The following is a 27516-nucleotide window of genomic DNA, read 5'->3' on the forward strand; positions in this document are numbered from 1 at the left end:
TTTATGACTTAGTTCATCAAAAATACATTACAGAATTGAAATTTTTATTATTATGACTAGCAAAGGTTTTATAAGAATTTCATTTGAGTAATACCTGGTACAATCAATATCATACTAATAGAATAGCATTTTTTTTTAATTATTATTATTTCAAGTAGAGACAGGGTCTCACTATGTTTCCTAGGTTGTCTTGAACTCCTCCTGACCTCAAGTGATTCTCTCGCCTCAGCTTCCCAAAGTGCTAGGATTACAGGCATGAACCACTATACCCAGCTTAAAATTGCATTAAATAACTCCTCCTTTTTATAGGCCTCTATTTGTAGCAAATCTAAAAATTTAAGTATTAACATGTTAAAAGGTTTTTTTCTTTTTATAGGATAGGGAGAGTTTCTTGTTTATTTGTTTTGGATTTTTTTGGGTTTTTTTTTAGACAGGGTTTCTCTCTGTTGATCAGCCTGGAGTGCAGTAATATAATATTGGATTACTGTAGCCTCCGCCTCCCAGGCTCAAGTGATCTTCCCACCTTTAGCTTCTCAAGTAGCTGGGACTACAGGCATGCATCATCACATGTGGCTAATTTTTGTATTTTTTGTAGAGACGGGTCTTGCCATGTTGCCCAAGCAGGTCTCAAAGTCCTGGGCTCAGTGATTCGCCTGCGTGGGCCTCCCAAAGTGGTGGTAGTACGTTTGTATTCAAGAGATTCTAAACGCAACTCTTACCATGTTACCCACTGAGTTAGATTTTTCGTAACTCTGGATCTCAAATGATTAAGTCCATATTATAATGTGAGTATTTAAGAGAATGCAAAGAATAATTTCACTTACTCTGTATGATTACCAACAAAATTTCTAAATTAGCTAAGTTTCTGTGGAGTATGTTTATCGTATTTAATGATCACATTATATTGCATTTTTTGTTGAAAGTTGGTAACAAAGGAAATTAGTATGCATAAATTGTTGGCATCAGTCTTTTTCCTCTTAAAAGTAATTTATGACCAGGCACAGTGGCTCACGCCTGTAATCCCAGCACTTTGGGAGGCCGAGGCGGGTGGATCACGAGGTCAAGAGATCGAGACCATCCTGGTCAACATGGTGAAACCTCATCTCTAGTAAAAATACAAAAAAATTAGCTGGGCATGGTGGCGCACGCCTGTAATCCCAGCTACGCAGGAGGCTGAGGCAGGAGAATTGCCTGAACCCAGGAAGCAGAGGTTGCGGTGAGCCAAGATATTGAGCCATTGCACTCCAGCCTGGGTAACAAGAGCGAAACTCCTTCTCAAAAAAAAAAAAAAAGTTATTTATGTTTCTCGTTATAAAAGCCACACATGGTCATTGCAAAATAAACTTCCAGAAAAATACATGAAAGCATAGCAAAGTAGATTATTCATAACTCAGCTAAATAAATTACTGTTAATATCTGGTATATATCTTGGTGTGTTTATGTAATCAAGTTAATATGTTATTAATATACATATGTATATATATATACATATGTGTATCTCCCTCCCCCTCTTCTCCCTCTCCACAAAAAAATTTGTTTTTTTTTAGGTGGTGGTACATATGAAGTTTAAATTTTTCTTTAAGTTTAATTTTATCAGTGCTAATGTTACAGACAGTGCTTTTCTAAGAGTTAAAATGACTATACTCTCTTATCCTGAGGAAAACATGCTTAATAAGTAAATCAAGTTATTAAGATGCTGTGAAGAGTTTGGAAACAGTGGTGCGTATTTTAGTCTATACAGTTGAGCATATTTTAGTCTATACGGGTTAATTGGACCCATTTTTAACTATGAAGGTTTAACTAAAACTATGGCAACTTTTCATCATTGAGATTCTATCAAATTGTAGTGTGTGTGCTTGCTTGTTTTTGTATTGGTAATTTTTGTGAAAGCCTTCAGGTCAGAGTCACTTTTCTAGATCATAATGTCAAAATTAGCTGAGAGAGAGAGTAACTTAAAACATTCAGTGGAAGTAGACAGCATTGTAGTTTTCCTTTTCACTTTAAATGAAGTTTGCAATGAGTTCCCAAGAATTGTGGTTTGCCAAAAATTTGAACAGAGGAAAAACTTAAAAGTAAGCAGAAAGTGAACTTTGAAATTAATTCAATGGTGAATTTATATATACCATGTAATGCAAATATGGGAATATTATTTCATACAACCATTTCAATTTGAAAAATCATGAGTCCATAGAAACATCATATAACTTTGTACATATTAAAACATTGAGACTTTAAAATTCAGAACTTTTTCACCATTTTTATCAATTCTCATGACATATACTTCTTTTAAACTTTATTATTTCCTCGTTACTAATGATGTAAATAGTTGCAAGCAATGCCAAATGGATGGTCCAAGGAGAGATCCCTGAAATATGTGGATATATAAAGGTCAGTTCCTTAAAGTGACAGCAAACTTGTAGGTAGATTTCTTAGGACTATCAAATTTTTTCCTGATGAATCTGTAAGGAAAAAAAATTTTTTTTAAAAAAAAAAGACTATGAAATTATTTTCATTCAGAATAGTTAATAATCTGGGAGCAAGCTGCAGGTTTTATACTAATTCTCTGAAATGAATTATTAACCAATACCAGTTTTGCATTTTTAATTTCTTTTCATAAAGGTAAATTATGTTATCATTATAAAGGACCAGATATAGTTATACAAATTTTTTAGCATTCATGTGCCTAATAAAATTGCTTTTCTGAAACTTTTAAAACAATTTTAAAAGATCAATGGTTATTTTAATCAGGACAACTTTGGAAAGATGAACTTGTTCTAGAAAGGGGATGACTTCACATTATAGTAATGTATTGAGAAGATGATTGTTAAGACTATGATAAAAAATTTTTTAGAAGAAGCAGTATAAAAATAAGCCCTTAAGAGTAAAGGAGGCCGGGTGCAGTGGCTCATGCCTGTAACTCCAGCACTTTGGGAGGCCGATGTGGGTGGATCACCCGAGGTTAGGAGTTTGAGACCAGCTTGGCCAGCATGGTGAAACTTTGTCTCTACTAAAAATACAAAACATTAGCCAAGCATGTTGGCGGGCGTCTGTAATGCCAGCTACTGACGAGGCTGACGTGGGAGAATCATTTAAACCCAGGAGGCGGAGGTTGCAGTGAACCTAGATGGAGCCATTGCACTCCAGCCTAGGTGACAAGAGCAAGACTCTGTCAGAGTAGAGGAGATAGACTGTTTTATTGTTTTATTTTATTTTATACTTTTTGAGTATAAAATACTCAAAATACAGGTGTGTGTGTGCCTCCATGTCTGGCTAATTTATGTGTTTTTAGTAGAGACGAGGTTTCACCATGTTGCCCAGGCTGGTTTCGAACTCCTGACTAAGTGATCCGCCTGCTGCGGCCTCCCAGAGTGCTGGAATTAGAGGCATGAGCCACCATGCCCAGCCTGCTTCCTTGTTTTATATATTGCAGTTTCTGTATAGGCCCTGCCACCTTTTTGATTCCGTGCAGACCTTAGGCTTGCTCATTGATTTCTACAACTAGTCAGTGCTTTTGATTGTGTTCGGCAAAAATTCTTAAGGCCACCAAGCTAATTGCAGTAAGTCGTTGCTTTTAAAGCTTGCTTTGTAAAAAGCTAGGCTTAATTGCCATTGAAATCAGTTTTGTTCTCTGAACTGTTTACCCATCTTACTTAGAAAATCAAAGTAATCGCAGAAATTTAGGATCACACTTAAGTGAATCCTGTACTACCAACTTAATTCTGATGTGTAACATTAAGGTCTTGTTTGCATAGTTTAAGGGTTTTTTGGGTGTGGGGATTTTGGTGTCTAAATAGTGTCCAAAGGTGTATATACAGGGAATCAAGTAGTTCCTTAAAAGTTATAGTAATTTAGAATTTTGCCCAAAACTTCAAAATTTAACAGTGATAATAAATCTGGTAACTTTTAGGTTTTGTTATATCATGTGTTATACAGAATCATGTCACCAAAATTGACAATACAGACTCCTAATTACTTTAGAAATAGTTAGAAACAACATTCCATTAACCTTATATGGTAGAAAACCTTTTTCCCACTAGTATTTGGAGACAATATTGTGGCAGCCCGTAGTGGTCACATTTTTATTTATTTGTTTGTTTGTCTATTTATTTATGACAGAGTCTCATTCTGTCACCTAGGTTGGAGCGCAGTAACATGATCTTGTCTCACTGTAATTTTCACTTCCTGGTTTCCTTTTTTGTGTGTGTGTGTGTGAGAGTTTTGCTCTTTTACCAAGGCTGGAGTGCAATGGCGCGATCTCGGCTGACCGCAACCTCCGCCTCCTGGGTTCAGGCAATTCTCCTGCCTCAGCCTCCCGAGTAGCTGGGACTACAGGTGTGCACCACCATGCCCATCTAATTTTTTGTATTTTTTGTAGAGACGGGGTTTCACCATGTTGACCAGGATGTTCTCAATCTCTTGACCTCGTGATCCACCCGCCTCGGCCTCCCAAAGTGCCGGGATTACAGGCCTGAGCCACCGTGCCCGGCCTGACTTCCTGGTTTCAAGTGATTCTCATGCCTCAGGCTCTCAAGTAGCTGGGATTACAAGTGTGTGCCATCACATCCAGCTAAATTTTTATAATTTTAATAGAGACAGAGCTTAAGTAATTACCATTGTGAATGCAGTAAAAGCTCCAATTGTATTTACAGTTGTCATTTTATGAAATGGACCAAAAATTTAGCTCTTGGATCCTGTAATGTTTGTGGAGACTTCTGCATATTATAAAAGTTAATATGTTTATTAAATTCTTATGATTAAATATTGATGCTGTGAAATTGAATGGTATTGAAAACTGGTAAAAAGCACAACGTAAAGTGGTGGTGAGTGGTGGTAGTAGTGGTAGTGGTGGTTGCTTTTGAGACAGAATTTCGCTGTGTTGCCCAGGCTGGATTGCAATGGCATGATCATGGTTTACTGCAACCTCTGCCTCCCAGGTTCAAGGGATTCTCCTGCCTCAGCCTTCCTAGTAGTTGGGAGTACAGGCATGTGCCACCATGCCCAGCTAATTTTGTATTTTAAGTAGAGACAGGGTTTCTCCATGTTGGTCAGGCTGGTCTCAAACTCCCGACCTCAGATGATCTGCCTGCCTTGGCTTCCCATGCCTGGCCTAATTCTTGTATTTTTTATGGAGACGGGGTTTCATCATGTTGGCCAGGCGGGTCTTAAACTCCTGACCTCAGGTCATCTACCTGCCTTGGCCTCCCAAAGTGCCTGGATTATAGGCGTGAGCCACTGTGCCTGGCCTATTTTCATTTTATGTGTAGACAAACAATGATTTGCCCATGGACATGTTGGACGTTGTCTTTTTTTTTTTTTTTAAGAGAGTCTTGCAGCCTTGACCTACCAGCCTCAAGTAATCCCTCAGTCTCAGCCTCCCAAATAGCTGAGACCACAGGGGTGTGCCACCATGGCTGTTTTTCTTTTCTTTTCTTTTTTTTTTTTTTTTTTTTTTTTGAGACGGAATCTTGCTCTGTCGCCCAGGCTGGCATTCGGTGGCACAGTCTTGGCTGACTGCAACCTCCACCTCCCATTTTCAAGTGATTTTCCTGCCTCAGCCTCCTGAGTAGCTGGGATTATAGGTACCTGCTACCACAGTTGGCTAATTTTTGTATTTTTAGTAGAGACAGGGTTTCACCCTGTTGGCCAGGTTGGTCTTGAACTCCTGACTTCAGGTGATCCACTGGCCTCTGCCTCCCAAAGTGCTGGGATTACAGTCATGAGCCACCATGCCCGGCCATGCTGGACATTGTCTTAAACTTCACTTCAAGGTACCAGTTCCACTTAGGCCTCAATAGCTGATAAATATGCTTACCAGCGTGTTATTTTTTAGGGAAGAAAAAACCTAAACCTATTTCTAATTTTTTAAAATAGCCTTTCACTGAAATTGCTTTCTTTAGATCAATGGAGGATCAAAGTCATTCATAACTTTGTTTCTAAATAAAAATAAAACTCTAATGCAAAGAATATTATTTGAAAGCAAAAATTTAATAAGTATAACAGATCAAAATGTTGGTGTTTGCTGTTTTCCCATGGTACAACCATCCTTTTTTAGCACATAAATTAATTTAAACATCATTTACATTTTCTGAGTGTCACTTCCATTTCTAGACTATTTCCAGTTAAAATAAATGAAAGGAGAATTTTATTGTATTGACTACTACTTGCATCAGTTCTATTCAGAAATTAATCTCGTGTAGTTTCAGAATATAAATAATTTAGAAGGAATAATAAGCATGTTATATATTCTTGATTGTATGAATGAGAAAAAAATTATATGGATTATATAAATTGTTATCCTATTTCCTCCTACCATTTCAATGTTTTAAATTTTTTAACCGCTTCATGTGGAGCAGGGCTACCCCATAGGCAGTGTGCCCAGAGTAGCCCCATCTGAATCTTCATATATAATTAGGTTTCGGAAACGTAGACATTTTATTGCTTTAGTTGAAATTATAGTCTGGATTCTAGACTTCTGAATTAACCATAACTAATCAAATGATGGAATTTTATATACAGATACTTAATTATTTGCTTTTAATTATGTGAATTCTTTTGTTAGTTTTTGTAAAATTATTTACATATATACACACACATACATACAGACAGACAGTTTAAGAGATTTATCTCTTGTGTTCTTAATAAACCAGGTATATGAGATAAATAAATGTTGAAAGACTATCTTTATAATATCTCTTATTTTTCAATGTATATATTCATTTTTATTGTACTTGGGAGACTAGAGAAGAAGATGGTACCAACCTCTGAATATAATAGTCATTGAGACCTAAAGGAGGAAATCTTATTTTACAAAGTAAATAATTTTTCCTAAATTATATACATTTAAATCAAGTATATTGTTACATTTGGAAGGATAAGCATTGTTCAGAAATACATCAGGGAAACTCATTGACTTGTGAAAGTTTAAAAACCTATATTTACCTTAAGATATTTTTATCTTTAATTACTAATGAAAAGAATTTCACATTGATTTAATTTCCTGTGCTCATGATTGTATATAATTCAGGCATTTGTGGAAATAAGAGTTTGCAGTGAATTAGATCAAATTGCATAATTTTTTTTATTTTTTATTTTTTGAGATGGAGTTTTGCTCTTGTTGCCCAAGCTGGAGTGCAATGGCAAGATCTCAGCTCACAGCCTCCGCCTCCTGGTTCAAGCCATTCTCCTGCCTCAGCCTCCCAAGTAGCTGGGATTACAGGCGTGCACCACCATGCCCGGCTAATTTTGTGTTTTTAGTAGAGATGTGGTTTCTCCATCTTGGGCAGACTGGTCTTGAACTCCTGACCTCAGATGATCTACCAGCCTTGGCCTCCCAAAGTGCTGGGAATTCAGGCATGAACCACCACACCCAGCTGCGCTAGTATATTTAAAAGTGTATTATACATTGATGTAGAAGTTTTTAATCTTGCTTCATACTGTTTTTTTTATTTTGTTGTTTTTAATCAGGCAAAGGCAAACTATACCTGCAGGCTAAATCCAGGCTGCCTCTTGTTTTTGTCTTTTCGTTTTTTAGAGACAGGATCTCCCTCTGCCACCCAGGGTAGAATACAGTGACTACCGATCATAGGTCACTGTGGCCTTAAACTTCGGGGCTCAAGGGATCCTCCTACCTCAGCCTCCTGAGTAGGTAGGATTAGAGGTACAAACCACTGTGTCCACTTACTTTTATGTTTTAAACAGTTGAAAAAAATTCAAAAGGAGAATATGTCATGACCCCTAAACATTCCATGAAATTCAAGTTTCAGAGAATGTTAAACATTTGTTGGAACATAGCCATACTCGTTCATTTATGTATTTTTATGTTATTTTGTAGCTACTTTTCTGCTATAACAGCAGAGTTGAGTAGTTGTGACAAATGGTATGCCCCACAAAGCCTAATATATTTACTTTCTGGCCATTTACAAAAACATGCTTGCCAGCCCTTATTATAAATCATGAAAATACATGGAAGCCTTCAGTGGTACCTTCATTTAGTTAAACTCCATGTGGTATAGACAGCTTTTTGAGCACCCCTGTAGCAACTTTCAAACTTAATAGATTTCCTTTCCCAGCAAATCCTTATTAACAAAACAGATTATTTTATAAGTTTTACAAGACGTGGTATGGTAAAAATTAATGTCACTCTTGTGGACTTAACATTCATGGTTTAAAACTTGGCCAGCTATCTCAGAGATCAAAGAACAAGCAATTACTTGTAGTTTTGCTAAACCTTGAATTTATGACTCTGGTGAAACTGGTATGGCAAAACGTGTTCAATCACTTCATATGATGTTCAGCACACAAAATAATTGCTTTCATGGTAACTCTTATAAAATACCATCAAATATGGTTTTTATGGGGGAATTTATGGAATGGAATGGAATTTAAGAAAGCACATTGGATGTCACCACAAAGGTCAAGGGTTTTATAGCAGAGGGGAAAATCATTTAATTAATAAGTCACATATCGGTAACAGTTTGAAAGTGAGAATTCAAACATTATCTATCAGAAATGGTCCAAAGGGGGAGGAACGGCTCCCATTTTGTGATATTTCTCACATCCTAAAATGAAAGTGCTACTCTAGACATCAGTTGAGGCTTTAGAGCAAATCTGTTACATTATTAAGCCATTCTTCTTTGTCACTTAGAAAGTAACCACCCTTTGTTAGCTTCTTGTCAGTCAAATGAGACTATCTGTGACATAAATAATATATTTCTTGAACTGGCAGTGAGCACTCTACCTTATTATCTTAGGAAATGAGTTATTTTTAACACTTTCATAATACTGGTGTTGTTAAACCTAGCCAGGCATATCTGAATATTTTAGTGTTCTGAGCTTGTTTTATACTACCTAGATGGTTATTTTTTTTTTTCTTTCAAATTAAGTAGAAAGTACATAATCAGGCTGAGCACGGTGGCTCACACCTGTAATCCCAGCACTTTGGGAGTCCGAGGCAGGTGGGTCACCTGAGGTTGGGAGTTCGAGACCAGGCTGACCAACATGGAAATTCCCCGTCTCTAAAAAAAAGTTTTTAAAAAAATTTTAAAAAGTACACAGTCACTTAAAATTACGTTAGTACAGTAGTCATACTGTCAAAATACACATTCCAGCCTGATTTTAATCCTTTGTTTGAGAGGCTCACTCTGACCACCCAGACTGGAGTCCAGTGGTGCAATCTGGGCTCACTGAAATTTTCACTCCCAGATTCAAGGGATTCTCCTCCTCAGCCTCCCGAGTAGCTGGGATTACAGGCATGTGCCACCACAACCGACTAATTTTCTTGTATTTTTTAGTAGAGACGTGGTTTTACTATGTTGATTATGATGCTCTCAAACTCTTGACCTCAGGCGATCCAACCACCTCAGCCTCTTAAAGTGCTGAAGTACAGTGGCATAATCATCCCAGTGCTGCCTTGAATTCTTGGTCTAAAGTGATCATCCCACCTCAGCCTCCCAAGTAGTTGGGACTACAGGTGCACCCCACCATCCCTGGCTAATATTTAAATTTCTCGTAGCAATGGCACCTCGCCATGTTGCCCAGGCTGGTCTTGAACTCCTGGACTCAAGGAATCCTCCCACCTTGGCCTCCTGAAGTAGTGGGATTATAGATGTGAGCCACCAAAACCCAACCTCATTATCCCCTTCTGTACACATGAAAAAAATACCTGTATTTTGATCATCCATATAGTCATTCAGCACAGTGTTAACCTAGAAAAAAACAGCATTCGGATAATTGTAGATCATGACTAAGGTACATTACCAAAGTGATGTTTCTTCTCTTACACTTTCTGATTATAAGGTTGCATTAAGTTTGCCACCCTAAGTCTCCTTTCTTTGGTGAGTATTTGACTATTTCTACATATGAAATGTCACATACCCAGTATTAGAAATTTATAGAAAGTTATCTTCCACCTATGGTCTTTCAGTTCTTTGCTTTTGAGTCAGCCTCACTCAAGGTAATGTTGCCTTTTACCCCTTACATAGAAAGAAATGTGTCAAATTTTAAAAGGCAAAGATAATAAACTTTCGTTTTTTTTTTTTTATTGTGCTAATGAGAGAGCATGAATGTGTATGTGTGCGGGGTGGAGAAGAACCTGAGCTATGGAGTCACAGAACTAGATTCAGATACCAGATCTATCACTTCCTGCTAGTAACCATGGCCTTTCTGAGCATAGGATGTATTTCAGCTCACAAAGTTGTTACAAAAATTTGGAAAGCACCCAGCACAGTGTCTGCCATAGTAAATGGACAATTACCTTAGCTTTTTTTTAGTAGTATTATTCTTATTTATTTATTTTTTTTGAAATGGAGTCTCACTCTTGTTGCCCAGGCTAGAGTGCAGTGGCCCTATCTCTACTCACTGCATCCTCCACCTTCTGGGTTCATGCGATTCTCCTGCCTCAGCGGGTACCACTCCGCCCAGCTAATTTTTGTACTTTTAGTAGAGATGAGGTTTCCCCATGTTGGCCAGGCTGGTCTCGAGCCCTCAGGTGATCCACCTGCCTTGACCTCCCAAACAAAGTGCTGAATTACAGGTGTAGCCACTGTGCCCAGCCTTATGTTAGCTATTTTTGTTTATCAGTACATTGAAGTGTCCCACTAATATTCAATTAGAGTTTATGTCTGTCTTTGCAAAAGTAGGAATAACACATAAGTGAACAGTATAGTCTCAAACCTCATTTCAGTTTTTTAAACTTTATGTATGTTCTCTGTATGTTTCTAATAAAGCAGATCTTAGTGAACCGGTTTTTTTTTTCATTTGTCATTTGCTGGAGGTTATTCAAATGCCCAGTCTGGAGTGCAGTGGCGCAGTCTTGGCTCACCACAACCTCCTCCTGCCGGGTTCAAGAGATTCTCCTGCCTCAGCCTCCTGAGTAGCTGAGATTACGGGCATGTGCCACCATAACGGAATGTATCTTCTTTCCGGGTCCACAAGGGGTCGTAGTTTCAAGGGCAAGAACTTCCCAGTGCCCCCCTCCCCTCCCTTCTGTCCAGGAGGCTTAACAGTCTTTGTTTTAATTTTCACCGGCATCGGGAAAGATCAAAAGTCAGTCACTCCAGCAGAAGTTTAAAAGAACTCTTTTCATTGGCCAGGGGGCTTGGAGAAGGTGGGAATTACTCCCAGGTTAAAAGTCCCTGTCTCCCTCATCCGGGCGTATTTTCCCTCTGGGATCCCGTACTACACACTATTCTTGGAGGCTTTCTCTCTCCTCCTTTTTCTCTTTCTGTACCTAAATAAATCACTTTTCTACAAAAACTTTTTGGGTCCAGCATTTAGTTTACGAGTGCACCCGCCAGGGTCCCCTCTCCCATTCTTTTTTTTTTCTTTTTTTCTTTTTTGAGACAGAGTTTCGCTCTTGTTACCCAGGCTGGAGTGCAATGGCGCGATCTCGGCTCACCGCAACCTCCGCCTCCTGGGTTCAGGCAGTTCTCCTGCCTCAGCCTCCTGAGTAGCTGGGATTACAGGCACACGCCACCATGCCCAGCTAATTTTTTGTATTTTTAGTAGAGACAGGGTTTCACCATGTTGACCAGGATGGTCTCAATCTCTTGACCTCATGATCCACCTGCCTCAGCCTCCCAAAGTGCTGGGATTACAGGCTTCAGCCACTGCCCTCTCCCATTCTTAAGAGAGTGAGAAACCAAATGCCTGGAGCCCACAACCACACCCGGCTAATTTTGTATTTTTAATAGAGGCCAGGTTTCTCCATGTTGGTCAGGCTGGTCTTGAGCTCCTGACCTCAGGTGAATTGCCCACCTTAGGCTCCCGAAGTGCTGGGATTATAAGCGTGAGCCACTGCACCTGGCTAACAGTTCTCTTTAAAATGAGAATGATGATGTAATAGAAATGGATGTAACTTACAAAGTACTATATGTAGAGGACAGGGAGGAAGGACTTCAGCAACAACAATTCCTGTCATAAATCAGGCAGTACATTGGGTTAATTTCAGAATTAGATGTTTTAAGAAAGCTTACTTTTGTACATAAGAAAAATTCTTATTAAAACATTTATTAAGATAGAGAAAAAGGCAAATACTAGTAACTTTGCTTTATAGATGAGGAGATTGAGAGACGAGAATTTGAACTTATATAAGGTCATGTCAGTAAAGGGAATCAAATTAACAGTTTTTAATGGTGTGCTATTTCCACTAGAAAATTAATGGTTTATTGTTGGGAAGATATTTGTATTTTGTTTAATGATCTTGGAAACACAGCCCATTATTTTAACCTGTTGAAAAAATATTTAAAAATAAATGTTGAAGGGCCGGGCGTGGTGGCTCAAGCCTGTAATCCCAGCACTTTGGGAGGCCGAGGTGGGTGGATCACGAGGTCAAGAGATTGAGACCATCCTGGTCAACATGGTGAAACCCTGTCTCTACTAAAAATACAAAAATTAGTTGGGCACAGTGGCACATGCTTGTAATCCCAGCTACTCAGGGGCTGAGGCAGGAGAATTGCCTGAACCCAGGAGGCAGAGGTTGCAGTGAGCCGAGATCGCGCCATTGCACTTTTTAGCCTGGGTAACAAAAGCGAAACTCCGTCTCAAAATAAATAAATAAATAAAATGAAATAAATGTTGAAGAACTAGATTATAAGTTGTAAAATTTCAAGATAGGCAACTGGTTTTATAAACCATACTTGCCTGCAAGGTGTTGGCAATGCTTCTTTAAAACAGTTTACAGCTGGGTGCACTGGCTCATGCCTGTAATCTCAACACTTTGGGGAGGCCAAAGTGGGCAGATTGCTTGAGTTGAGGAGTTTGAGATCAACCTGGTCAACGTGGTGAAACCCTGTCTCTACTAAAAATACAAAAATTAGCTGGGTGTGGTGGTGTGCACCTGTGATTCCAGCTACTCGGAGGCTGAGGCAAGAGAATCGCTTGAACCTGGGAGGCGAAGGTTGCAATGAGCCAAGATCATGCCAGTACACTTCGGGTTGGGCGAGAGTGAGAATGCGTCTCCAAAAAACAAACAAACAAACAAACAAACACTTTATAACTCCCTGTATTATGGGAAAAGGATATAGGTAGGTATGGATGGAAATTTTGAAGTGGGAAAAATTTTAAAGGAACTTGCTGTCAGAGATGTCTGAAAACAGTAATGGTGTTCCTTATAAAACAGTTTTCTGTGGGCCAGGCGTGGTGACTCACGTCTGTAATTCTAGCACTTTGGGAGGCCAAGGCAGGCAAATCACCTGAGGTCAGGAGTTTGAGACCAGCTTGCCCAATAAAAATATAAAAATTAGCTGGTCGTGGTGGCATGCACCTATAATCCCAGCTACTAAGGAGGCTGAGACAGGAGACTTGGTTGAACCTGAGAGAGGGAGGTTGCAGTGAGCTGAGAACACGCCATTGCATTCCAGCCTGGGCAGCAAGACTCCGTTAAAAAAAAAAAAAGTTTCCTATGTTCTGTTTGTTACAGACTATACTGTCAGCTGGTGTGCAGTAAGAGGGTTAGAGTCTGATAGGACTTCCTATGATTTTTAAAAAATTCTTAAAAACATGAGATTAAGTGTGCAATATATTACTGGAGGGTGGAGGGGGCAGAGAAATGAGATTGCCAGAAAGTTTCTTTGCAAAGTAAAGACAGACATGTTAATGCCCATTTTTTTCTCCCAACTGACAGATTTTGCCTACTTCCTTATGTGACATTTTTTCATTCTAGTATTTTCTTCTGGTATAAAGCAATACTTTTATTTATATATTTTCCAAGGAACATAGTTAATAAGTTTAAAGGCCCTTACTTTGGCCTGTTAGTTTTTCACTATGTTTAAATGCATATCAGATAGAATATTTACCACAATATTATTCTAAAAATTCGGAATAGTGCCTTAAAAGCAGTATGAGAAGGAAACACTTTACCTGGATAGACATTGGAGAAGAGTGAAGTGTGACCCACTTGATTAGGGCTTTTTTATTTTTATTTTTTACACTTCAGCCACCATTTTGCTTTTTGAACTTGCCAAAATGTTATTATTTGTCAGATACCGTTCCCTTCATTTAGCTCCTTTCTATTTACTGGTTTCTGTGATCTGCCTGTTCATTTTTAAAATAGCTGCCATTTGACAGTGCTGCTTTGTTCTTTCCAGCTACTCTAGTGTTCCTGCAGCTAATCTCAAGTGCAGGAGCAGCAGAAGTCCTTTGAGAGAGAGAGAGAGAGGGAGACACTGAGAGAACAGTATGTCAGAGTCCAGTGGGAGACCAGCAAATTGTGGGAAATCCTGTAACTGTGTGATTCACATCTCCAATGAGAGAATCGGTTGTTTCTATGTCTAGATCCACTGTGATAATAAGGGTAATACCATTAATAATGTAATTTTAATTGTCTGGATATTTTGGCACTAGTTTCAAGAAACAAAATTTTTAGCAGTGAAGTTATTGGTCAGATGACTCTGAGTAGAACTGAATTTGATGACATTTAAATCAGGACAGAATAAAAGTAGTTTCAAACTCTAGTGGTTAGGTATTACAGGAAGGCCAGTAAGTCATCTGTGTATATTTGATTGTCACTAAAATTTTCACTGCAGTTCTTTTGTCATTACCCTTAAACAATCTGATGTGATTTGATGATTTGTATATTGCTTCTAATAGTGATTCCTTAAAAAGATGACTTTGAAGAAGGCTATACTTTAAAAATTAGAAAACACATTAATTTCAGACTTTGACTTTAGGACATTGTTATCAGGGGTCAAATTTTATCACAGATTAATTTCTTACCCTCTTTTGTTACACAGTTGCCACTGAACTGTAATTTAGGAATTGGTGTTTTTGCATACATTTAGATCGGAGGAATTTTCTTCAGTCCTTAGAACAACATACAGGAGGGAAAGTTGGTAACATTAATAGTAGGAGAGCGTAACATGGACCTTTCTTTTAATCTATAATTCTAGGACGACATAGACAGCCTAAACCCAGTTCTCAGGGACAACCCGCAACTTCACGAGGAAGTGAAAGTCTGGGTAAAGGAACAAAAGGTTCAGGAGATTTTTATGCAAGGTAATTATTTTGAAGTTATGCATTAAATTTTTTTGGATCTAGGCAACTTACCATATTTGTCTTTGGTTGTTCAATTGTACGCAATATAAATAGAAGGCTGAGTCCAATATTTTGAGTTACATACATCCAGGAAAATAAAAAGAGTCATAATAATTTTGATAGAAAGTTGATAATTTCATGAGTTTATAACTTATTTGAGCTAAATAAGTTATAAATTTGAAATTTATAACCTGTCTTGAAATTATAGCCACATGGGTGTTTTGTTGACAGAAAACTGGGTATTATGGAATTCTTTAGGTGTGTCTTCACTGGAGAAGGAAGCATTGTTTGCAGTAGAGCATTGCCCACAGCCGCAATTGATTTCCTTTGAAGAATGTTCTTCATGTCTGATAAAAGTGGCCTATTTCAGTGCACCTTTTTCAGAAATTTACTAGTCTGCCTGTTTTCTGTGTTTAGTATGTTACAACGTGTAACCTTCAAACCAGGGGTTTGATAATTTTTAGCAATTTCCATTTCTGACAGTAAAATCATGTATTGTAAATACAAGCCTTTTGTAAAATTGAATGGAAAGTGAGACAATATGGCATGAATTGTTTGTTGTCAAATGTTTTTGTGAATGGAATTTTTTGGTTAAATTTCCATATTTATCTCAACTCTCAACTTCCATGCCGTTAAGCATCAACAGATAATCTCAAAGCTGTTTGCTTTATATCGATATGTACAGTAGTGGATCATCTACATATTTAGTTCTTCCTAGGCTAAAAATTCTTTAAACTTTTCTATGGAGAATTTCAAACACACACAAAAATAAAATATTTCAGTGAATTTGCATTCACCTGTCTCCCAGCCCCAACAACTATCTAATCGTGGCTGATCCTGCACCATCCATTAACCCCTTCCATCAAATTTCAGGCATCACTCTATTCTATCCATTCTTTTTTTTTTAAGATGGGATTTCACCATGATGGCCAGGCTGGTCTTGAACTCCTGACCTCAGGTGATCCACCCACCTCTGCCTCCCAAAGTGCTAGGATTACAGGTGTGAACCACCGCGCCCAGCCTCTATCCATTTTTTAAAACAAAACAATGCTGGTACATTATTCTGGAAAAAAAAAAAAAAAAAAGTTTTTAAAGTAAAAATACTTGATTGTTCATGTTTTCATTTGTCTTGTAAATGTCAAAGATTTTAACAGGTTTTATTTATTTTTAAAAATCAAGGGATTCAGAAAAGGTCCACACATTGTGATTATTTGGTACATCCCTGTTGTTGCTCTTTTTTTTCCCTTTCCTTGCAATTTATTTGTTGAAGAAACCAGGTGAGTTTTTAAAAAATAATACTTTGATTCTTCATTGTATCCTTAGAGGAGAAAAGATTAAGGGGCAATATAGTCCCTATTCATCCTATGCAGAATTGTGTATGGCTGACTTTAAACTGTGTTAAGTAGTGAGAACAAACCAGTGTAAACTGTTTGTTAATGGGAATTGAAAAACTGATCATATTTGGAGTTACTCTATAAGTGTGTTCTATATTATTTAGAAAAAATAATATGGAGTCTTATTCTTCCACAGTTAAAAAAGACTGGAGTTTACATGATTGATATGGCTACAAAATAGTGTTTACCCCCCAACCTCCCTTAAATTATAGCCAGTTAACATCTTCACTTTTCTCTAGATGAATATATTTAATTTACAGGTCATATGGAATACTTTCTACAGTTCATTGATTTATATATACTTAAAACTGGCAAACTATTAATTGTTGAATCTGTTACAACTCTAGAAGAAAGAACATCAGAAAAATAAATTCAGTCCCAGATCTTTGACTTAAAATTTCGCCCAATTTTAAGTCAGCCTCTACTTTCTCGATTTTTGTAAAAGGGCTAACAATACGTAAGAGAGAGAATTAAATAAGCACTTGAAAATTTTGAAAGCAATTTCTTTGTAAATTATTAAGGTACAGCAGTTTTTTTACCTTACAGTTCTTTGTTAAACTTTAAAGTATTTGATACCATTTTAATACCTGTGAATTAAAGATTATTTTTATCACACTATCCTCTTCTGTAAAGTGCCTTTTTTTTTTGGAGACAGAGTCTTGGTCTGTAACTAGGTGGGAGTGCAGTGGTGTGATTTTTGGCTCACTGCAGTCTCCACCCCTCCTCAGCCTCCCAAGTAGCTGGGACTACAGGCACGCACCACCAAGCCCAGCTAATTTTTTGTATTGTAGTAGAGATGGGATTTCACCATGTTGGCCAGGATGGTCTCAATCTCCTAACCTCATGATCCACCTGCCTTGCCTCCCAAAGTGCTCGGATTATAGGTGTGAGCCACTGCGCCCAGCCAAGTAACTTGTTTTAGGCATATATGAATATCTACAGATAAATATCTTTAATACTTTTTTTTTTTAGATGGAGTTTTGCTCTTGTTACCCAGGCTGGAGTGCAAAGGCGCGATCTCGGCTCACTGCAACCTCCACCTCCTGGGTTCAGGTAGTTCTCCTGCCTCAGCCTCCTGAGTAGCTGGGATTACAGGCACGTGCCACCATGCCCAGCTAATTTTTTGTATTTTTAGTAGAGACGGGGTTTCCCCATGTTGACCAGGATGGTCTCGATCTCTTGACCTCGTGATCCACCCACCTCAGCCTCCCAAAGTGCTGGGATTACAGGCATGAGCCACCGCGCCCAGCCCTCTTTAATACTTTTTACCTTATTTTGTAGTGGATATCTATACAAGAATATTCTTTGAAAAGGTGAGTTTAGCCAGATGTGGTGGCTCAGGCCTGTAATCCCAGCACTTTGGGAGGCTGGGGTGGGTGGATCACAAGGTCAGGAGTTCACGACCATCCTGGCCAACGTGGTGAAACCTTTTGTCTACTAAAAATACAAAAAAAGAATTAGCTAGGCATGGTGGCATATGCCTGTAATCCCAGCTACTCAGGAGGCTGAGGCAGGAGAATCATTTGAACCTGGGAGGTGGAGGTTGTGGTGAGCCAGGATCACACCATTGCATTCCAGCCTGGGCAATAAGAGCGAAACTCCGTCTCAAAAAAAGAAAGAAAAAGCGAGTTTAACACAAAAGGGTACCATATTTCTTTAAAAATTTTTAGTGCTATGTGTATAAATTCACTTAGCCAATATTTTTTTTATTTGTTTATTTTTTGTATTAGTCTGTTTTTGTAGCCAATCTCTTTTTTAAAGACTCTCAGCAGCTTTTCCTAGCTGTTACAGGCAAATCAAAATTTGTCGTTTGTAGTTGTTTATGGTAAAGTTTTGACAACTAGAAGACTCAAACATCAAGTTGCAAGTTAACTTTTCTATTTCAACCACAGTCATCTACTGCAGTCGTAACTAAGTAGCTTTGTAACCTTACTACATTCTACACCACTGTAACTTTGCATTTTGAACTGTTCTCTTATTAACTCATGATCCTAAAAACCTTCATTCCCTCTTGAAGTATTTTATTTCTATTGAATGAGGAAGTATGTAAGTCTAGTGCAGTATATACAGTAACATCAGAATGATTCATTTGAAAGAATATTTATTTACTTCTAAAACTTTTTTTTGAAAACTGACAGTTGGATATATTACTTATTATACACATCATGTTTCTTCTAAAAGGGAGTTATTAAATGAAAATGTCTCCATTTAAGATATTTCTATTTCTTGTGTTTCTTTAAAGGTCCTTATTCCTTAAATGGATACAGAGTGAGAGTATATAGACAAGACTCTGCCACCCAGTGGTTTACTGGCATAATTACTCATCATGATCTCTTCACCCGCACCATGATCGTTATGAATGATCAGGTAAATAGCTCAATGAATATTTTTGTAGAGATTTAAAAAGTTCAAATAGTCCATGCCTCCCAAAATAAATTAACTGTTTGATACTAAATAAGTTTGTTCTCTGGGGTTTTTAGTCATGTAATTCTAGTAAGTTTAAATGTATCTGATATTACATAGAGGTCATTTCAGATCATAGGGAGACAGTGATGCTAAATTTATTTCAACACTGATAAAATCAGTTCCTAAAATAGAGGCATCAAACTCTTTTAATTGATTGGTCTTTTTAAAATCCTTTGATCAGCTGTAATTTTCTTTCTCAGGGTTTCAGTTTCTCTGTCTCTACAGTATTAAAAATACTTCCCAAATGGTTTATTTTCATCAGTGAAAACTTAAACACACACTACAGTTCTTCTCACATCAGATGTCAATGTTGGTATGCTCAATTAAGTTTTATGGTTAATCTTAAGTATTACAAGTTTCATATGGAGTTATTTTTTATGTAGTCTTGCTCTGTCGTCTGGCTGGAGTGCAATGGCACTGTCTCAGCTCACTGCAACCTCCACCTCCTAAGTAGCTGGGATTACAGGCATCTGCCACCACGTCCTACAAATTTTTGTATTTTTATTAGAGATGGGGTTTCACCATCTTGGCGAGGCTGTTCTTAAACTCCTGACCTCGTGACTCACCCGCCTCGGCCTCCCAAAGTGCTGGGAATGCAGGCGTGAGCCACTGGGCCTGGCTTTCCTGTGGAGTTTTAACTACCAGTCTGAAAGCCTTGAGATTTCATATTTTTTTCTTTTTTACTTAATGCAAAAAATGTTCACTTTTAAAGCTAATGCTTATATAGAAAAAAGTAGGTATTTATACCTTCCTGCCTGATTGGATTGTGGAGGAAGTCTCTAGAGTTTCTTTAGAAATAATTCAATACTTTGATTAAAATGCCAAATAAGTATTATTATTTAATTACTTTTTTTTTTTTTTCCCAGTAAAAACAGTGACAAACTTTTACCTCTCAAAAAAGTACAAAAGTGCCTTGGATTGTTAAAATAGTTTTCTTTAATCACATTTTCAAAATTATTCACTTGCACAATTTTAGTCTTTTTCTTCTCCCTAAAGTCTACCTCTGACTTTTATTTTACGACTGCTTTTTGAAAATTACTTCCTATTTTTTAAATACATTTCATATCTTGGCATCTATGTCTTGTTTTGTACTAATATTGTCTGTTGGCATCTATATTCTTGATTAATTCTTATCCTTGTTTTTCAAGATGCATCTTGCAGTGTATATATTTGCTTTTTAATTCTTGGTTAGTAGTTGAAATGGTGAGTTTCAGAAGGTTAAAAAGGTAATTTTGTCTTAAGTGATTATAGTAAATTATAACAATCTTATTAATTAGGGATAACAAGCTGATTTCTAAACATTTCTGCTGAGTAAAAAAAAATTATACCAAAAAAAGGCAAAAAAAAAGAAAATTATACCAAATATTTGATAAGCTCATTCGATTTAATTTTTGTTTTTGTTTTGTATTGTGGATTAGGTACTAGAACCACAGAATGTCGATCCTTCTATGGTTCAAATGACCTTTCTAGATGATGTTGTTCACTCTTTGTTAAAAGGTGAAAATATTGGCATTACATCACGGCGCAGGTCTCGTGCCAATCAAAACATCAACGCTGTTCACGTATGTATGTTATTAGGGATGAATTTCTGTAAAATATTTTTCCTTAGGCTAGTAGAAACCAGGTAGTAAACAATTACTGTTAACTGGTTACTTTTAGAGTCATTACACACGTGCCCAAGCAAATAGTCCTAGACCAGCAATGAACTCACAAGCTGCTGTACCAAAACAGAATACGCACCAGCAACAGCAACAAAGAAGTATCCGTCCACATAAGAGGAAGGGCTCAGATAGCAGTATACCAGATGAAGAGAAGATGAAGGAGGAAAAATATGATTATATATCACGAGGAGGTAGGACCCACTTTTTTTTTTTTTAAGGGAATAAGTAAAACAAAAATACATTTTAGAATATGGTTATTTAGTATGAAAAATAAGACCGTTCTTTTTTTAATCCTACAGAAAATCCTAAAGGTAAAAACAAACACTTGATGAATAAAAGAAGGAAACCTGAGGAAGATGAAAAGAAACTAAATATGAAAAGACTTCGAACTGACAATGTTTCAGACTTTTCTGAGAGCAGTGACTCAGAAAATTCAAGTAAGAGAATAATAGATAATTCCTCAGAACAGAAGCCAGAGAATGAATTGAAAAATAAAAATACTTCAAATATAAATGGAGAAGAAGGAAAACCCCATAATAATGAGAAGTCAGGAGAAGAGACCCTAAAAGATAACCAGTCTCCCTGGGATCAAATACAGGAAGATAAAACACATGAAGAAGCAGAGAAGCAGAAGTCTGTTGACACTCAGCTTCAAGAAGATATGATTATCCATTCATCAGAACAGTCCACACCTTCTGATCATAATCCTAATGATTTACTTCCTCAGGAATGTAATATGGAAAAAACACGTACAGTGGAATTACTACCAAAGGAGAAGTTTGTATCCAGACCACCCACACCAAAATGTGTTATTGATATTACAAATGACACTAATTTAGAAAAGGTGGCTCAGGAAAACTCAAGTACCTTTGGCCTTCAGACACTTCAGAAAATGGATCCTAATGTTAGTGATTCAAAACACTCTATTGCAAATGCAAAATTCTTGGAAATAACAAAACAAGATTCTGATCAGAGCTGGGTCAGTGAGGTAGTTAAAGTGGATTTAACCCAATCAAGTGTTATAAATGCTTCTTCAGGAAATGATAACTTGAACATGGAAAAAGAGAAGTATGTCTCTTATATTTCTACTTTAAGTGCAGTTTCTGTCATGGAAGATAAGCTGCATAAGCGAAGTCCACCTCCAGAGACTATAAAATCTAAACTTAATACTTCAGTAGATACTCACAAGATAAAATCCAGTCCCTCACCTGAAGTTGTTAAACCCAAAATAACTCATTCTCCTGATTCTGTAAAGTCTAAGGCCACTTATGTGAACAACCAACCTACTGGTGAAAGAAGACTGGCAAATAAGATAGAACATGAGCTATCAAGATGCAGTTTTCATCCAATTCCTACTCGAAGCAGTACATTAGAAACTACAAAGAGTCCTCTTATCATTGATAAAAATGAGCATTTTACAGTTTACAGAGATCCTGCACTTATTGGGTCAGAAACAGGAGCTAATCATATTTCACCTTTCCTAAGCCAGCATCCTTTTCCTCTTCACTCTTCATCTCATAGAACCTGTTTAAATCCAGGTACCCATCATCCTGCCTTAACTCCTGCACCCCACTTACTAGCCGGATCATCCAGTCAAACTCCATTACCTACCATTAACACTCACCCTCTGACTAGTGGTCCACACCATGCTGTCCATCACCCTCATTTACTTCCCACTGTGTTACCTGGAGTGCCTACTGCCTCCTTACTTGGTGGCCACCCACGACTAGAGAGTGCTCATGCCAGCAGCTTGAGCCACTTAGCACTAGCACACCAGCAACAACAACAGTTGTTACAGCACCAGTCACCTCATCTTCTTGGACAAGCCCATCCTTCTGCTTCATATAATCAGCTTGGACTTTATCCAATTATTTGGCAGTATCCAAATGGAACACATGCATACTCAGGACTTGGTTTGCCTTCTTCTAAGTGGGTTCACCCAGAAAATGCAGTTAATGCTGAGGCTTCATTAAGGAGGGTAAGTTATACTGTGGTTTGCCACATATCAATATATATTTATTAATGAGCATGTACAAGTCCTTTTTCAATATTCCATCTATTTCTTTAGGTCATTTTCTGTTATAAAATACATTAGAATTTTTCAAACCGTTGTTTTTCCATATGCTTCGTAACCTCAGAGGGGTAGCTGAAACCTCAGAAAAGCCTATATTTATTTGTATAAAGAGTTTGTTTAGGCTGGGAGTGGTGGCTCATGTCTGTAATCCCAGCATCTGAGGTCAAGATTTCGAGACCAGCTTGGCTAATATCATGAATATACCATTTCTACTAAAAACACAAAAAACTAGCTGGGTGTGGTGGTGCATGCCTTAATCCCAGCAACTTGGGAGGCTGAGGCAAGAGAATTGCTTGAACCTGGGAGGCGGAGGTTGCAGTGAGCTGAGCTTGTGCCATTGCACTCCAGCTTGGGCAATAAGAGTGAAACTGTGTCTCAAAAAAAAAAAAAAAAGAAAAAGATTTAGTTTAAAGAAGTAAAACTTTTTGGATTGTAATATTTATTTATTATAGATTTAAATTTTTGGTATATTTTCATAGTTATTTGCTCAGCCAAATTCCCAGAAGTGAAATTTCTAAAATTTATATAAAATTGTATGGTTTTTGGTATATATTATCAAATTATTCTTTTTTTTTGAGTTGGAGTTTTCCTCTTGTTGCCCAGGTTGGAGGGCAATGGAGTAATAGCTCACCGCAACCTCCGCCTCCCAAGTTCAAGCAATTCTCCTTGCCTCAGCCTCCAGAGTAGCTGGGATTACAGGCATGCACCATCTAGTCAAATGGAGTTTGACTAGATGATCTGGCTAGTAATACTGTTGTTTGTTTGTTTTTTTTTTAAGTAGAGATGGGGTTTCTGCACATTGGTCAGGCTGGTCCTGAACTCCCGACTTCAGATGTTCCACCTTGGCTTCCAAAATGCTGGGATTACAGGTGTGAGCCACTGCACCCAGCCAAATTATTCTTAAAAACAAATTGTTATATTCTCCAGATCTATATTTGTATATTAATGACATAGTACAATGTTTGACTCTTTAACTCCCTTGTTCCTCTAAGGGTGCTCAAGGTTGCAGATTCCCAGTATTTGGGGATAAAGCTGCAGCTGAGATTTTGTCTGCCTAACACAGTATTCCTAAAGTGGCATAAGGCTCTTACTCCTTCATGAGCTATGTGGTTTCTATCGCAAATTCATTTTTATACTAAAAAATGGTGGTTGAAAGGAATACCAGCCCCAATATAAAAAATGGAAAAATGGGGCCCGGCACAGTGGCTCACGCCTGTAATCCCAGCACTTTGGGAGGCCGAGGCAGGCAGATCACGAGATCAGGGGTTTGAGACCAGCCTGGACATCATGTCGAAACCCTATCTCTATTAGATATAAAAAATTAGACAGGTGTGGTGGCATGTGCCTGTAGTCCCAGCTGCTTGGGAGCCTGAGGCAGGAGAAATGCTTGAATCTGGGAAGCAGAGGTTGCAGTGAGCCAAGATCGCACCATTGCACTCCAGCCTGGGTGATGGGGCAAGACTCTGTCTCAGAAAAAAGAAAAAAAAAAATGGAAAAATGGGTATCACTTTTGAACTCCCAGGAAACAACCTTATCCTTTGTGCATCCTAGGATGCTCTTCAAGTATCTCCCAGAATCTCTTTTTAACACCTTGTTTGTTTTGTGGTTAAAACATACACACATACATAACATTAAATGTAGCATTTTAATCATTTTTAAGTGTATAGTTCAGTAGTGTTAAGTATGTTCATGTTGTACAGCAGGTCTCTAGAACTTTTTCATTTGGTAAAATTGAAACTATAGACATTAAATGCTAATTCCCCTTCTCCTCCAGCCCTTGGCAACCACCTTTCTTCTGTTTCTGTGGTTTTCCTGACTTTGATACTTTCTCAGAGTAGAATCACAGAATATCTATCCTTTTGTTACTGGCTTATGTAGCTTAGTACAATATTCTTGAGGTTCATCCATGTTGCAACATGTGACAGGATTTTCCTCTTATTTAAGGCTGTATAATATTCCACTGTATGTATGTGCCCTATTTTCTTTATCCATTCATCTTTCAGTGGACACTTGCTTTCAAGTCTTGGCTGTGGTGAATAATGCTACAGTGAACGTGGGTGTTGTTTTGAGAAAGTGTCTTGTTCTGTCATGCAGGCTGGAGTGCATTGGCATGATCTTGGCTCTCTGCAACCTCCACCTCACATGGGTGTTTTTTAACACTTTAATATCACCTTCTCAGGCTTTCTGAATTTAAGTGAGATCACAGATGGGGGTGGTGATTTAGAAGACAATTCTAGTGACTTTCTCTTTTACTAAGGGATATTTTTTACATATAACATTAGTGATGCCAGTAGGTAAAAGCATGATGTTCATCATGCCAGAAGTTTGTCAGAGGAACTATTGTGTTTTGGGTAGACTGTGGCCATGAGTCTATCATTACCATGTTGTGATGGATGAACTTTTTGTTTGTTTTTTTTTTTGAAATGGAGTCTTGCTCTCTTGCCCAGGCTGGAGTACAGTGGTGTGATCTCAGTTCACTACAACCTCCACCTCCCGGGTTCCAGTGATTCTCCTGCCTCAGCCTCCTGAGTAGCTGGGTCTACTGGTGTGTACCACCACACCCAGCTGTTTTTTTTGTCTTTTTAGTACAGACAGAGTTTGACCATGTTGGCCAGGCTTGTCTCGAACTCCTGACCTCAAGTGATCCACCTGCTTTGGCCTCCCAAAATGCTGGAATTACAGGCATGAGCCACCATGCCCAACCATGTATGTGATGGATGAACTTTGATGATAAGTGGCACCAAGTGATTGATGATGCAAGACACATGTCTAACAATTTTGAAAAATGTTTCCTGTGGTTTACTCCTTTGCAATATGGACTTCTTTTGGCTCTACTTTCTTAAGGCCTTGGCCTTTAATGAGGTCTTATCAGTGATCCCCACAGTTTATTCTGCACCAGCATCACCACATTTGAGGTTGACAAGATCTCAGTTCCAGAATTGTGCTTCCATTGATCACAAGCTTCCCATTACCATTTTAGAGGTTTCCATTGTTCTTTTGGTAGATTAGAATCATACTAGAACCTGTACGTTACATACTCAAACTCAGTGAAGAATCACTGATCACTATATTATCCTCTTTACCAGAATAGAAAGTAGGCCTGGTGGCCCAAGTGCGCTTACATTTTTCATTCAAGGTTTCTATTTTTATTATTGCACTCACATTTTTATTCTGACCCTTCACTCTCATGACATTAATGTAGCTGCAGCTGCACAAAGATAGGCTAGCTAGAGGAACACAGGGGAGCCAAGAGCTGGCTAACAGATTTGTGTCTTTTTCCTTAACATCCAAACTCTGGAAAACAGATTTAAGTAACTTAAAAATGACTTGGAAGGGAGCATTACTCAGTATATGTCACATGTATTATATGGACTTAGACCGTGACTGTCTAGCCTCTGCATTTATAAGTAAATAAAATATTTTATTAACTGGTCAAAAATGTGTTCACCTAAAAACAAGCCTATCAGATTTCCATTTATTATATAAAATCATAAAGGAGTAAATTTGAATAACATTTTGAGTAAAAAATAAAAATCTCCTCCCCCCCCACTATTGTTACCAAAAGTGAAGAAACAATACAAGCATAAGACACTATTATTAAGAAATAATTTTGAATGCTATTTTATAGCACAAAATGTTATCACTGCTGTAATTGATTGCTGTTAATGATTTCTGGGTCTTGTAGAACTGAGGCTGTTTGAGACACATATTTGATCTGTATGTGTATATTTATGTATTTTTCTCTTGTATGGGGTTTATGGCTATAGTGTATGTTTTTAATTTCATAGCAGTATATTTTTTGTGTGATATATTGCTTTTGCATTAGTTTGGGAATTAAAATGTATTTCCTTGTTAGGGAATAAATTAGAGAAAATACAAAGGAGGTTGTATTTTCCTGCTATTTGACTGTCATCCTATTAACAAACTCATAAAACATGTTCTGGAAGAATGTCAGTGAGTCACAGTATAGAAACAATCCGTAAGCATGTAATCAGCTAACTGTATGTCTCAGTGTAGAGGTTGCTGTCATCTTATATTCATTTATGAGACAGGCAGCGTATTGATGTATAAAATTAACTTTGTTAGACCTCTACATCTCCAAGTTTAATGGTCCAACCATGTTTATAGCTTAGAGTGAAATGAGGAGTGCTTTTGGGTTTTTAAATGTAATTATCTGCCAATTGTCAATGCATTGTTACTTTGGAAAAGTTAATTATTTTTTATGACAAAAACTGACAAATGAATTTGATTATAATTTCTATTTCTGTGAAATGTATTTTAGTACTAATTGTTTTTTGCTATTAGCAACATATTCTTTTGCTGTTAGGATCTTAGAAAATCATAAAAGCTAGGTTCTGTATATGGCATTTATAGTAAGTTAAAGGCACTGATTTTAAGATCTGTTTTTAGTAAGATGACAATAAATTATTCTCTAATACTGATTACTTTTCTATAGGATATGGAAAAATCTATATAATTATGTTACTCATCTGAATATTTCTCATAAGATGTATTTAGAAAAAGTTACAGTTTCCCAAATAAACTGCTATTTTAATGAACTAATAAACCATTGAGATCATACCCACTAATAAACCATTAAGATCATACCCAGTTCTACTGTGACACAATGTTTAGCTTTTTCTAGTAACTGAAGTCTAGGTTGTTGTTGTTTTTTTAATAGAATTCTCCCAGTCCTTGGCTACATCAGCCCACCCCTGTGACCTCAGCAGATGGTATTGGATTACTTAGTCACATTCCTGTCAGACCTTCCAGTGCAGAGCCTCATCGGCCTCTTAAAATTACAGCCCATTCCAGTCCACCATTGACAAAAACTTTAGCAGATCATCATAAGGAGTAAGTTCACTAATGCTTAAAAATAATGAATACCTTG

General features: G+C 37.5%; 1 protein-coding gene across 24 annotated transcripts in view; it reads left to right on the plus strand.

Moving 5' to 3' along the window:
* The window catches only part of JMJD1C (jumonji domain containing 1C), a 380550-nt gene that overhangs the window by 309583 nt on the left and 43451 nt on the right, over positions 1-27516 (plus strand). For 8 of the 24 annotated variants that reach the window (XM_078345831.1, XM_078345828.1, XM_078345829.1 and 5 more), the window contains 6 exons: positions 14886-14991; positions 18667-18791; positions 20309-20452; positions 20550-20742; positions 20851-22529; positions 27307-27479. In XM_078345831.1, the coding sequence (XP_078201957.1) occupies positions 14985-14991; positions 18667-18791; positions 20309-20452; positions 20550-20742; positions 20851-22529; positions 27307-27479 (2321 nt within the window). In that variant the 5' untranslated portion in view covers positions 14886-14984. Of the gene's footprint in view, positions 1-14885; positions 14992-18666; positions 18792-20308; positions 20457-20549; positions 20743-20850; positions 22530-27306; positions 27480-27516 lie in introns of all 24 variants that reach the window. The other 16 variants (XM_078345837.1, XM_078345836.1, XM_035268267.3 and 13 more) reach the window with 7 other exon arrangements.

Source organism: Callithrix jacchus, chromosome 12 (genome assembly GCF_049354715.1).
Source record: "Callithrix jacchus isolate 240 chromosome 12, calJac240_pri, whole genome shotgun sequence".
Taxonomy (NCBI): domain Eukaryota; kingdom Metazoa; phylum Chordata; class Mammalia; order Primates; family Cebidae; genus Callithrix; species Callithrix jacchus.